This window comes from Semicossyphus pulcher, unplaced genomic scaffold, assembly GCF_022749685.1.
Source record: "Semicossyphus pulcher isolate SPU_LCO1_2020_fin unplaced genomic scaffold, fSemPul1.0.p SCAF_9, whole genome shotgun sequence".
Taxonomy (NCBI): Eukaryota; Metazoa; Chordata; class Actinopteri; order Labriformes; family Labridae; genus Semicossyphus; species Semicossyphus pulcher.
Window position 1 is genome coordinate 26,556,696 of NW_027211770.1, and position 12,588 is coordinate 26,569,283.

At 40.0% G+C, this 12,588-nt stretch overlaps 1 protein-coding gene across 1 annotated transcript; it reads right to left on the bottom strand.

Moving 5' to 3' along the window:
* Positions 1-6,844: 6,844 nt before the first annotated feature.
* Positions 6,845-10,131, bottom strand: LOC138584670 (uncharacterized). Its single transcript, XM_069656957.1, has 6 exons — positions 9,970-10,131; positions 8,950-9,101; positions 8,686-8,851; positions 8,362-8,458; positions 8,132-8,216; positions 6,845-7,920 (listed from the first exon to the last, which is right to left on the bottom strand). The coding sequence occupies exons 1-6, from the start codon at positions 10,106-10,108 to the stop codon at positions 7,384-7,386; spliced, it is 1,176 nt and encodes a 391-aa protein (XP_069513058.1). The 5' UTR covers positions 10,109-10,131; the 3' UTR covers positions 6,845-7,383.
* Between the last annotated feature and the right edge of the window lie 2,457 nt (positions 10,132-12,588).

A 12,588-nucleotide genomic window follows, 5' to 3' on the forward strand; every position in this document is an offset into this window, starting at 1 on the left:
TGTCTCTTGCACCACCATGAGGTCAGAATTGTCACCTGCCAAATACTTCTGTTGCAGAACCAGTGACACTGCCACCATCTTCAGCTGTAATTTGTGTTACTTTTAATTAACAAATAGTAGGATATAAGGTTTTAGATTTTTATTGAGATTTTGTCATGTGCACAACAAATACGCAGAAGCAGTCGTTTGTAATGAAACTTTAAAATCTCCAAACATTCTCCAACAATGTTAAAAATAAAAGATACAATTACACACGTAAAAGAAGAACTTAAGAAATAATATAAAATAGGGCAACATATAGAGACATAAAAATAAAACAGCATTAAAGGCCAGGTCATGTTTTAAGACATATAAATGCTCTGCTTGAAATAATAACGTGTTTCTGCAAAATACATTGAATTACCTTGTAAAAATCCTCCCAAGCCATCTCCTCCTCCTCCCTCGTTAAAAATTACCCAATCTGCATAGGCCCCGCCCACAATGTGCTATGTTTCTCCTTTCGTAAAATTACAGCAGAAAACAAAAATGTAGTCATCAGCATGTAAACGTTAGTAGTCAGCAGTGAGTTTGCAAAAATGACGATGACGGTTACAGCTGCTCGTGCATCGCCGAAGTGGTTGCCATAGGTTGCACATAATGATATGCATAACGTCACCCCGTCCATTAACGGGATTGGCTCCTTAGGTTTGTGACGTCTCAAACCTGCCGATCTGAAATCGTGTTGTTCAGCCTGTCCTTGGTACACTGCAGTTTAAAAGCAGACAGGCCCAGCCATGGAGATGACTGCTGATGTTGTCCCTGATATGTTTTGTAGCACATGAAGAACACCACATGGAGATGTTTACAGGGATGTTGGTATAACTCAATGTAAGAATCAGAACTTTTTCTCTAAGCTCATAAAAAGTTCTGGAGATACATGGCTGTCACAGAACAGTCATGAAAATCCTTCTCTGCTGTATAATGCAGACACATATAAAACCACTGTAGCCTCAGAAATCAGTGCCTGCAGCAGACACTTCTGAGGCTGTGATTGATGCTTACTTTCTATTCATGCAGGAAACTGCAACTTGCTACCTGAACTGAAAGGAAGTTGTTACCGCATGTCACGGCTCCTGTACTTGGTACGCTCTACTGTTGTTTTGCTCTCCGGCTGCTTCTCATGTCTCTTAATTTGCATCCATGCTTCCTTCACTTGCGTCGTTCACTTGCGCCTTAGTCCCTCCTACCAGAGATGCATGGAGAGACGCGAGGAAACCAAGAGAGGAGAGAAGAAACAAGGGAATGTTTTTTAAGAGACATGAGACGTCCTTTCCGATGAAGCGTCACGTGCAGCGACGTCCGTTTGTGATGATCGCGTCAGCTGATCACCGCTGGATCAGCTGTCAGTCTGCTTTAACAGCTGTTTGTGTCTGCACACATGTGCACTGTATTCATTCTAATGAAACACACAGTAACAGTGTTTCCTCTCTGTATCCTGTTACCTGTGTAACAAACACCTGCACATGAAGAACAGGCTGCACTCTGTGTTCCTGCTGCAGAGCCATACGGACACTTCTGACCAGCACTATGTGTTTATATTATTTGTTCATTATTTACATTTTTGATCACTGATAAATCTGAATTAATTATTTAATAAGCCCAAATACTGTCTGTTCATGAACTACGAACATTATTGATTAGGCTAAAAGTTTCAGGATAAATAGAAATCACGTCACACTGATCAAACCCGACCTCACTGATGATCACTCTCACATGTAACAAAAGTGTTACCTGCTGACAGAGAGACTCTCCTGCTCCCTCTGAATTCATTCATTCATCCGTAATAAAAGTTAGCAGAGGAATAACTGATCATGACAAGAGGTATTTCTTTTTAATTAAATTAAATAGAAATGAATCTCTTTTTGCTACTTTTGATTTTTAGACAATTAACTTATTTTTACTCAGATGTTATTAAGACGCTCATGATATTAAGACGGTCCTTAATATGGCGGATCCGGAACTACTTCCGGTTCGAGCGAGGAGCAAGGAGCGAGGAGATGTCAAATAAGAGACTTGGGAAGCGGCCTAATCAGGAGAATGGGACACACCTGGGCCCAGTGTGCCTCATGTATTTAAGCCAGACCAGCAGCCAGTCAGCAGACCTCCTATCACCACACATTTCTGCGTTGCTCTTTTGTTTGTTTTTATAGTATAATAGTATACCCGTGTGTCTCCCGTTTTTGTCACAGTCTAAGAGCCGGGCTGTGACACCGCACATTTTGAATTTTGTTTTTTAGGTGTGTAAAGGCAGAAGAGCCTTTAAAGTCACAATGGATTCAAAACTTCTGCTACTACTTTATAAACACAGAAATGGTTGTCTGGACTCAACAAGGAACATTTCACAGCTTGTATTTTACTTAAGAAAATCACATTATTTCAGCAGAATCCCAGATAATCATCAGTTTTATCTACGTGGACTCATAAACCGTCCTGCTGCTGTAAATATTCATGCAGAATGTGTATTCATACAAATGCAATTTAACTTTTGTTTGAGTAACATTTGCTGCCAAAACAACAGTAAACATTTTTTTCTTTAAAAAGAAATTAAACTATGATATTTGTGAATTTTTAAAAGTTTGTGCTGCCAGATTGGGCTTTGGGCAGATTGTCACAGACAACGTTTGAGAGAGTGAAGGTAGAGTTGTTTTGTGTTTGGGATTTGTTTGTATTCAATAAGAAAAGCAACAGCAGCTCTAACCTGATAGGACATCATCAAAGCATCGGTTCATCTGCGACATAAACCATGGCTACTAAAAACTATACTTTCTCGACTTAAGAGACTCTAAATGACATCCAAAAAATGTCACCACAACTGTGACCAGGCAGTTTATCGTCAGCCTTCATTAACAAAGTCAAAGCTAAACTTGTGGTGCTTTTTTTGCTACTGTTGAATGAAACTTGCAAAAATACTTAAGTCACTTTTGGTTTAGAAAAATGGCCTTTTACATTTTTGGTGCAAACGCCAACGCAGGAAGCAGCTTTTCACAGAGGGGCAGAAAGACGCAAACCACACACTGGTGGTTCACAGAAGAGGAAGCAAACCAAAGGCACCTAAAGTTCTAAGAAGGACTCTTATCGTTTCAGAGATCAAATCTTACTAGAACACCTAAAGAATAAGTTACACACAGCCAAGTCAAGTGTTGCTGCACACGTGTTAGCGGTGTTACGTAACGGCAAGCTCTGTCTCTATTCTTAAAAGGAAATTAAAGACTTTCTTTTTAATCTGATTTTAAATTTGGTGTAATTTTATTTCCAAAGTTCTAATCATTGTTTCATACAAAGTTTTATCTGTGGTATTTTGATGCAGTGATTCAATTTTTAATTTATCTTTTATTCTTATCTTTTAAAAATATTTTTATTACTTTCTACTTCCTTGTTTTAGTCTTTTAAATTGTATCTGTTGTCAATTTGTCTGTTTGTTCCTGTGTGAGGTACTTTGGGTTGTATGGAGGAAAGGTGAGCTAAGAGTTGGTAGAACCTTGAATAGGGCTCCAGCAATATAACGTAATATATGTGTAATGTAACTCAACTAAATAACAAGGCTCTTTCTTTATCAGAACTAATTGCCAAATACATGACATTACATTGATATTTGTAATATAACAAAGTATATGGTCTAGACCCGTTTATTTGTAAAGTTTCCAGAGATAACGTTTCTTATCACTTGGCTACAGAAACACCTCAGAGAAGAGGGGTGAAGGTTTACTAGAAAGTCACTGCAAAAGTTGCTGTTTATTTGATGTCTGAATTTGGTGTATCTTTATCTCTCAGTAAAAACTAAACTGTAAAGCCTAGAAGAGTATACTGTCGTACTGTAGGATATACTGCAATGGTGCAGGTTATTGACAAGTGTGTGTATTTTTTTTGGAAAACAGAATGAAAGCTTTTCTCTTTCTAACTTTATGTCTATTTTTTAACTACTTCATCTATAGAGTTGTACGTTAGTATACTTGCTGATTTGACAGTGGAAAAGCTCAGAGCTGTCAGGCATGTGGGGGCAAATTCAAAAAGATAGAATTTGACAACTGCTCAATAATAAAAATAGTCAGAATTCAGAGAAATTCTAAATTCACCCGTTGCACAAAGCAGTTTTTCTCTTAAGTATCTTAAAATTTATTGTGAGTAATCTCTCTCTGATGGCTCACAATTTTCCTCGAAAGCATTAGTTGTGTAACACCCTCCTGTAAGCACAAAAAAACGGGAAGTAGTCTTGAAGAGTGAAAAAAACAAAGCAGTTGACCGACAAGTTAAAACCCCCCAATATGTCAGACTGTCTGTGCCCCCTTGTTAGAGGGGAGAGAGTGTTTAACAAACACTAAGACGTTTGAATGTTTAGCTTATCTCTGGTTTTTCATGGGTAAAAGTGAGTGGGCACATTTACCAGTTTACCAACCACACATGACTAAAACTTGAAGCAGTGTGGGAGGGAAGTTATATCACCTCCGGACTGTTTGTGCTCAACTTGATATAGGAGAGAAAGATCAAGACAGCGATGTCTGCAGATCACTTTTATCACAGTATTTATAGACAATATTTTGGTCTGCAACAACCTGTGCGATGGAAAATTTGATTTTGCAGATTTATCAGTGTGCTTAGGCAAAAAACATTGAAATAACTCACTTACACAACTGCCATGTAATGACCGTCGCCAAGTCAGAGGGTTCCTCTTTCACCAGGAAGGTGGTGCGTTCAGCTGCTCTTTCTGCCCCCGTGAAGGTTCCTCAGTCTGGGCATGTTGGTGGGGAAAAGCCAACGCCATGACACGACACATAGCGGAAATTTGAGTGGGTGATTCTGTACCTATACCTGATGAACGATAAATTATTTGAAAAATGAGTGGGTGGGCTTCCTGACCACATCCTCAAGTGGATCTACAGAGGTGTCGTCTTTTATCACCCCATATACTAAACTCTTAATATCGACCAGTGTTGCTCACCACAGGAATTTACATCTGGCTTACATTTTCATTTTCTCCATCTTGCTCTCCAGCCTCCGGATCCTTCACCTTCCGTCCCTGTCGGCCACCGTACTTCAGGTCCTCTAGCTCTCTGAAGATGTACGCGCTGCCTGCACACCCCCTTCATTTCAAACGTTCATAGCCGTCCTGGTGGCTTTATCTATGGCCAGAACCTCGTCTTCGTTGAGCCAACTTGGAAGCATCCTAAACAGGTGGTGATTAATAACATTATCACTCATGAGCCGACACTGCCCCCCATTTTGCTCTCCTGCCAGCGAGCGACACAAACATCGACATAAATACATTCAGGATAAATTTCCCACAGACACAGTGTGGTGTCTAAATGCTTTACAGTTGGCAGACTTTTTATTAGACAACAGTTTAGTCAGACGACCGTTGCTTGCACCTTCTTTTTCTAGTGTGTTTGGATCAATGACTGTATATATAGATGGACAACGCATCTCCATCTGTTCCCATTGTACGAAATTGATGCCAAAATAGCCCCCTGTGATAGGCGCTGCCATCTTGCGATGGCGACGTCATATGGAGCCAGAGTCTGCGCAGTAGAGATTGGCGAGGGAAGCGGCCGTAGCCACTTCCGCTAACCCAAACACAGACTTAACTTACCGAAAAAACAGCTAGGATCCCGCAGGGCTGCGTGTTTATCAGCAGAACAGCTTCTCTGCGTTGGTCTGAGGTTAACGTTCACAGGTGTGGAAATTTCAATGACTGTAGTGATTGTTTTAGTTACGTTTCCACTCGCGGATCGTCCTCCGCTCTACTCACCCGGAACTGATTGGCTGCAGGAGCCGAATTTGTCAACAGAGCTGTCAATCATCATTTTGACAGCATCAAATAACTAATTAAAAATAAACTTGTCAGAAAAATGAACAATTGGACGGACATCAGCACGATAAGAACTAGCTATAATGACAGAAACCATGTTTGAGAAAAATGTATTGGGCGTGTATTTTGATTTTATAGTTTGACCCATGTCCCACTTGCTAACAGTCAGCAGGGGGCGCCCGAAATGTTTTGGCTTCACTTTTAGGGAACTGTCATGTCGTCCGTCTATGGTTTGGATCCGCAGTTTAATTGAGTCGACGGTTTAAAAAGCTGTATTACCGCCAACTACTGGACTGTTGCGGAACTGCATGTTTTGGTGTAAGTGTGCCTGTTATAGTATGCTTTTTATTTTTTTGGAAAAGTAGTGCCAATAAATGAGTCAATTAATTATTATTATTAATAATTCAAACTTAAAAGAAATAAAATAATAATTCAATCGATTTAAAAAGAGCATTATATCAACTGTCAATTCATTACTAGTGGTGAAGAAGTACAACTTTATTTAAGTAAAAGTATTTAAACAGCATTTTGTTATTTTATTGACATTCAAGTAGGTATAATCTACAATATTGTCCATATATGTAATTGTCTTATTCAGGACAATTGCATGTATTCTTTTTATGAGATCATCCCTTATTATTGATATCCTATTTATATACACAACTGGTTATCACGTCGATACATTTCACCATTTTTATTCTGATTTATACTGTCTAAGAACTTATTACGTTTATTCGCTCTCGCACTTCCATTTCACTGGGTTTTTATTTCACATTTTTTATTCTGTGAATCCCCTAAACTAGAAAGCAGTTTATCTTTAAGCTGGAAAAGTGCTTAATAAATAAAATGTCTTATATTTTCTTTTTCTTCTTTTTATCATCTTCATTATTTAATAAGTACACAAAATATAACCATTCTTTCAATATAGTCCTCCACACACACATATATGTTTACCCTTTGAGCATTAATCGATAAATAAATAGAAACATTCATATTAAGATTGTTCTTTATTAATCCCCTCATTAATTGTCTGGCCTCACCGAGACAATATGACTGTAGTTTCTGTATATCGCTGTAAAAACCTTTAAAAGATTGATGATGGTCAAGCAGGTATCTACAAGCATCTCTAACCAGCTAACAGTCACAAAGCTACTTTGTTGTAATCTCGAAGAGACTACTGCTACTTCAATAACTTTAATTTCTTCATATTCATGGGTGAAAGGGAAGTACAAACCCAGGCAAATATAAAGTGTAACCTATGCGTTAAAAAAGATTCAGAACATTCATATGTCATCACATTCTGCAGTCATCAAGTGTAAGCCTAATATACATACATGTTCTGCTGTGTTTATGTTTGCTTCATTAAAAGAGAGATTAAGAGGTAAGTTCAAATATGAAGGAAATTAATGGCATATAAACAAAAAGCCTGCATTGGCTAAATAAGAAGCACTATAAGGTACAGCATACAGTAAAATATATGTGCGCACGCAAGCATCAAGACTGATTAACACCAGTTCCTACATTGCACTCTATATAATATTTTAGCTGTCATCCTCTTGCAGGGAATCAGATTGAACATTAAGGCTGCTTCCCTTTGACACTAATACAGGAGCAAAGCCATCTGCTGTTTTGTTGAGAATACAGTAGTCATTACAGAAACATGGCGGCGGACTGTCATCGACAGGACTGTTTGGTAAACTGCAGTCTGGTAGAGGCAGGTCCTCACAGCTGCAGCCAGAGTCTGCGCGGCTGATGTTCAGGAAATCTTTCACTGGAGTGGAGACGACTTCTGCTTCTCCCACACTGACCCCCCAGACAGAGCAGGGCAGCTGAGTGTAAGGCATGTCTCCTGGGCAGACCATGGTTAAAGGCGGGGAGGCCTCGTGTATCCCAGGTAAGCCAACGTAAGAGGTTGGGCACTGGCTCAGTAACAGTTGTGTTACTGAAGGTTTTTGGAGGACCTGGTTCTCCTCTGGGTCCTTTGGAACGGGTTTCGGCACAACAACCACAGCATCTGTTGTCACGATCTCCTCAGGATTGTATGTAAGCAGAAATTTGCCTTTAGGTGACAGCCATTCCTGCAAATTCAGCAGCAGTGACATGCATTAGGTGTGAGAAGTTGCATGACCTTTTTGACACCTCATACACGTGGATAAATACGTTATCTACCATCTTAGCTGTACTCGTGCTAAATAGCAAATGTTGTTAACAAACTCCTTTGAGAACTTGAGAAAAAGAGACACAGCTGTCTGACAGATAACTGACAGGATGACATTGTATTAGCCCCACCTGAAGGTTTCCTTCATGTTGTTGGTACAGAGGTTTGAAGAACGGGGCTGGCGACGGGGTGTGGGACAGAGTTTTTATCTTCATTCTGTCGAACACACGAAGACAGATGAGAACAATGAAACACACTGTACTTTAAAAAGCAAGCAATCATTATCCGGAGCAGATTATGAGTGATTAAAATAATCTTAGATTTCCAGTTTAACTAACATCTCAATGTACAGATAAATTACCTTGCAGCAGGACTGCTGAATACAAACAGCAGGACGCCAACAGCCACACACGCAGGGCCCAGAGATTTCATCAAAATGACTAATATATTATCTTGTTCTGAGAAAGCCGCACAGAATAATACAGAATTATTGAGTCATACTACCAAGATTACTGTGCGTCTACTGTGTGGCTGATATCCATGAATTAGCTGAATTATTCTACGAAGGAGGACATCTTAACTGTTTGTGGAAGGTCATTCAGACTCTCACTCTCACATAAAACTATAGACCAGGGCATCTACATGCATCATTGACACTTTGTACTAAAGAAAAACCACACGTTACCTTCTGCTGCTTTAATTTTAATGCATGCTGATGGGCTCCATTCACTCAAATTCCTTTTGTAGTCCTTCTGATTAAGTATAGATCTCACTTTAATGCAATATGTAGCATCCTGGTTGAGATGTGATCTTTGAATAAAGGTAGACGTCTGTCTACTGAGACGAAGAGACTGCAGAGAGATTAACAATGAAAGAAATGATTAAAGTCTGACGTTATTATTGCAGAACATATGCTCAAAGTATGGCTCTTTATGACATTGGATCTTACTCTGTCCTCGGTGCTTTGAGATGTTTGAAGCAAGAGCTCGAAGTCAAGGGTATCTTCTAAGACTTTGTGCTTTTCATACCCACTTTTCCAAGTGATGTTGACAGTCTCTGGAGTTAGTTCGACCTCTACATCATGCGGGGGCGTCAGCTGGACTGATCAAAACAAAACATATTTACATCTATGAAAATCTTTGAAAACACCTTCAAATCTTAATTACTTGAAATTATGGTAAAGATGGATGCAATGTTATGCAGACGAGGGGTGGGAATCGCAGGGTAACTCATGATACAATACGCGATACGTGGCCCACGATAATATCACGATACAGCGAGTCTGTGATAACTGATATATTGTAAGACAATCATATAATGATACATCACGATATTTGAAGAATACACAATGCCCCTATAAATAAGAGATAAAACAAGACGAGGTCAAAACCTAGTATGCGGCTGACCACATCAGGTCAATGTGCGCGTTTGTGGGGAATGTGTTACAAGGACTGTCCTAACGAGGCCGATGACAACGTGTCTGAAAGCAGGTGCGCGCTGCGGACGTAGGTGAGGACAGCGGAGGAGCAGCGGAGGAGCAGCGGGCAGGGCCGTAAAGACGCGTCTGTGGAGGTTCAATATACTCCATGATCCGCCATTGCAATGTCGCAACTCTCTCTCTCTACGACTGTGAAAGTACCTTCACTCATTTAGTCAGTCAGTCAGTCAGTCAGTCACATACTGACCCATTTGTAGGGCTGGCCCTGGCGGTCAGCCAACAATGATATGGTGACTCAAATTGGCAGGGAGGTCTGTTTAAAGCGCTGAATCTTTTTTAAAATTAAAATATCGATATTTGACGGCAGCGATGGAATAATTGTATCACACCAGTCGGGACGACGATATATTGCGCGTTATTTTGTCCCACCCCTAAAGCAGAAACATCTTTGTGCCTGTATGTAAAGAAACACAAACACACATGCAAGTCACCCACACTTACAATAAACATAAATGATGAGTTAATGCTTACTGTTCTGTGATGGTTCAAAACTCTCTTCTAAAATTTGGCAGCCAGATTCATGGCAAAGTTTTATTTTGTAAGCATCGATTGTGAGAAAATGATCCATATTCCTCAGGATTTGACAGGCACAGCTGTACCCGTCATCCATCGACACAAGTGGACAGGAGGTGTTGACCCTGAAGATTCAAAGAACAATAACATGTCGGGAGAATTTCACATTTCCAATGATTCGTTTTATTCTACAAGAAGTGCATTTACCCATCTTCATCAGTGAATGCCAGGCTGTAGGTGGTGTTGGACTGTCCCAGAGGATCATCAGTGATATTGAAGACACACGTAATGTACTCCCAGTAAGCAGTCACGCACGAATATCCGTCATCTACGAAAATATTGTAAGCATGTTTGTTGTAGCACAGTAAATATAGGGAAAATATGACATAATAAAGGTATTCACAGATGACAGATAAAGATGCGTGACATTTCTATTATTAATCATTTCCCCTTAACCCCCTTCATTGGTTGATGACTGGAATGCATGACCTTAAAGTGATGACTTTACAAGATTTGATTATGGTAATACAGATCACGAGATAAAATGTGCTAATTTGCATTTACCACAGAAGAAGAAAACAGTGCGACAGGATAAGTGTACAGTACCTGGGATGCGGCAGGTCACTGTAAGGATGCAGCAGCAACACCACGAGAACAGGAGCTGCAGGCGCTTCATGACTCCATGGAGACGTGGGTCACACTGTGGAGGTGAATGAAACATGTCTACTCATTTTCTCTTTATTTAATCTCTTATTTAACTACAGCTTATGTAACAGAAAACATTTATCATCCCAGTTTACACCAACATTCACAAGAATCTGTCTCTCTGAAATAAACACCTGTGATACCAGTATAACTAATTCACAAATGTAATAGTTACATTAAACAAAATAATTTATGGTGCTGTGATAGTGGATATAAAACTGCCATTACCTCGGGGGCTGTCCTGGTGCTGTTGATGTCTCAGACACTGAATGAGACATGGAACTGAGGTTAAACTTATCACAAGTTGCATCACAGGAAGTCAAGCCCTTTTTTTAAAGTCACGTCACAGGGTTTTTCTGCCCTTTTTTTCTTCTTTTTGGTTTTTGGCACACGCTTTGATTACAGTGGCAGTGTTCAGCCGGGCTCAGATCTAGTGGCGGTGAAGTGCAAGGCAAGGACGATTTGTTTCCATCAGTGTAATACTCATCAAACGGCCCTCATGCCTTGTGTGGAATATCTGTGTTCTATCCTTTAAATGTTATCGACTGCCTGCTTATGCTGACGGCACAGACGGCAAGAAGAAAAGGTAAACATGCAGGGGGAAACAATGACATAAAATCTATCAATCAATCAATTAAACAACGTAATTAATCCCACTTGGTTTGGAGAACCTTATACATTTAAAAAACAGAACTACATGAAGAGAATATAAAATAGGGGGCGCTGGTTTAGCTCAGTTGGTAGAGCAGGCTCCCCATGTACAGAGGCTACAGTCGACTCCTGATCTGCCGATCATTTAGTGCATGTCACCACCCCTCAGTACTTCGTCATTCAAAGTATATGCAACCTTGGCTGAAAAAATGATCATTACTCTGTGACAGTTTTATTGTCAGCAGTGTGGATGGTGACTGACTCAGTCACCTTTACCCTCTGTGCTTACCATGGCTGGAGACTTGCTGCTGACCATGTTAGGAACTTCAGTCCTACTACAAACTCAACTGGATACTTTTATTTACTTTTTTGAGCATTTTGCCTTTATTTGACAGGACAGTTGAAGAGAGACAGAAAACGTGGGGGGTAGAGAGTGGGGGGATGGCAGACCGGGAGTCGAGCCTACGATCAGTGCATCGAGGACTGTAGTCTCTGTATGTGGGCCGCCTGCTCTACTAACTGAACTAAACCAGCATCCCCTCAACACTTCAACACTTTGTGCCCTTAATACTTTTTTACTTTATACCTGTTTGCTGGGGAATACATCCAGGCAAATTTGTTCATATGCCAGAGTCAGACAGTCGCCTCTAAGCTTGTTTTCTATGCCGATGATACAAGCACGTAAGCACATGGCTCTTCTCCGGCTCAATTTATGTTGGGATGGGTCTGTACTTATGTTCTTTACAGACGTCTCTGCATAACCTTGAACTTGTGCTTTACATGTTGGTCACTCCAGTTGAGAGCAGAAGAACTCCTCTTCCTTGCCTGGTATCTCATGCACAAAGAAATGTATAGCTTAATTTAAATATATTGTAATTACCATTAACACCGATTGGACATCAATACAAAACTCCCTCCAAAGCTCTTGCTATGTCTGAAGCAAAAATGTGACCTGTGGAGACTTTATTCAAAATGACTGAAATAAACTTAAAAGGACAGTGAACCTGAAAGTCTTATTTCATTGGATGAATTCCTACTTGTAATTTTGATCATATTACGAGATGTGACTGTTTAAATGTTGTTTGTACAGGCTTGTGTGGTACGAGCTGTGTTTTGCAGTCTTTAGGTCTCTTGCAAAGGTAACCTTCAATTCAATGAGACAATAGATTAAAAAAAGTTTATGATAATAACATACTGTGTGTAGCTTTGCATTATTCATGT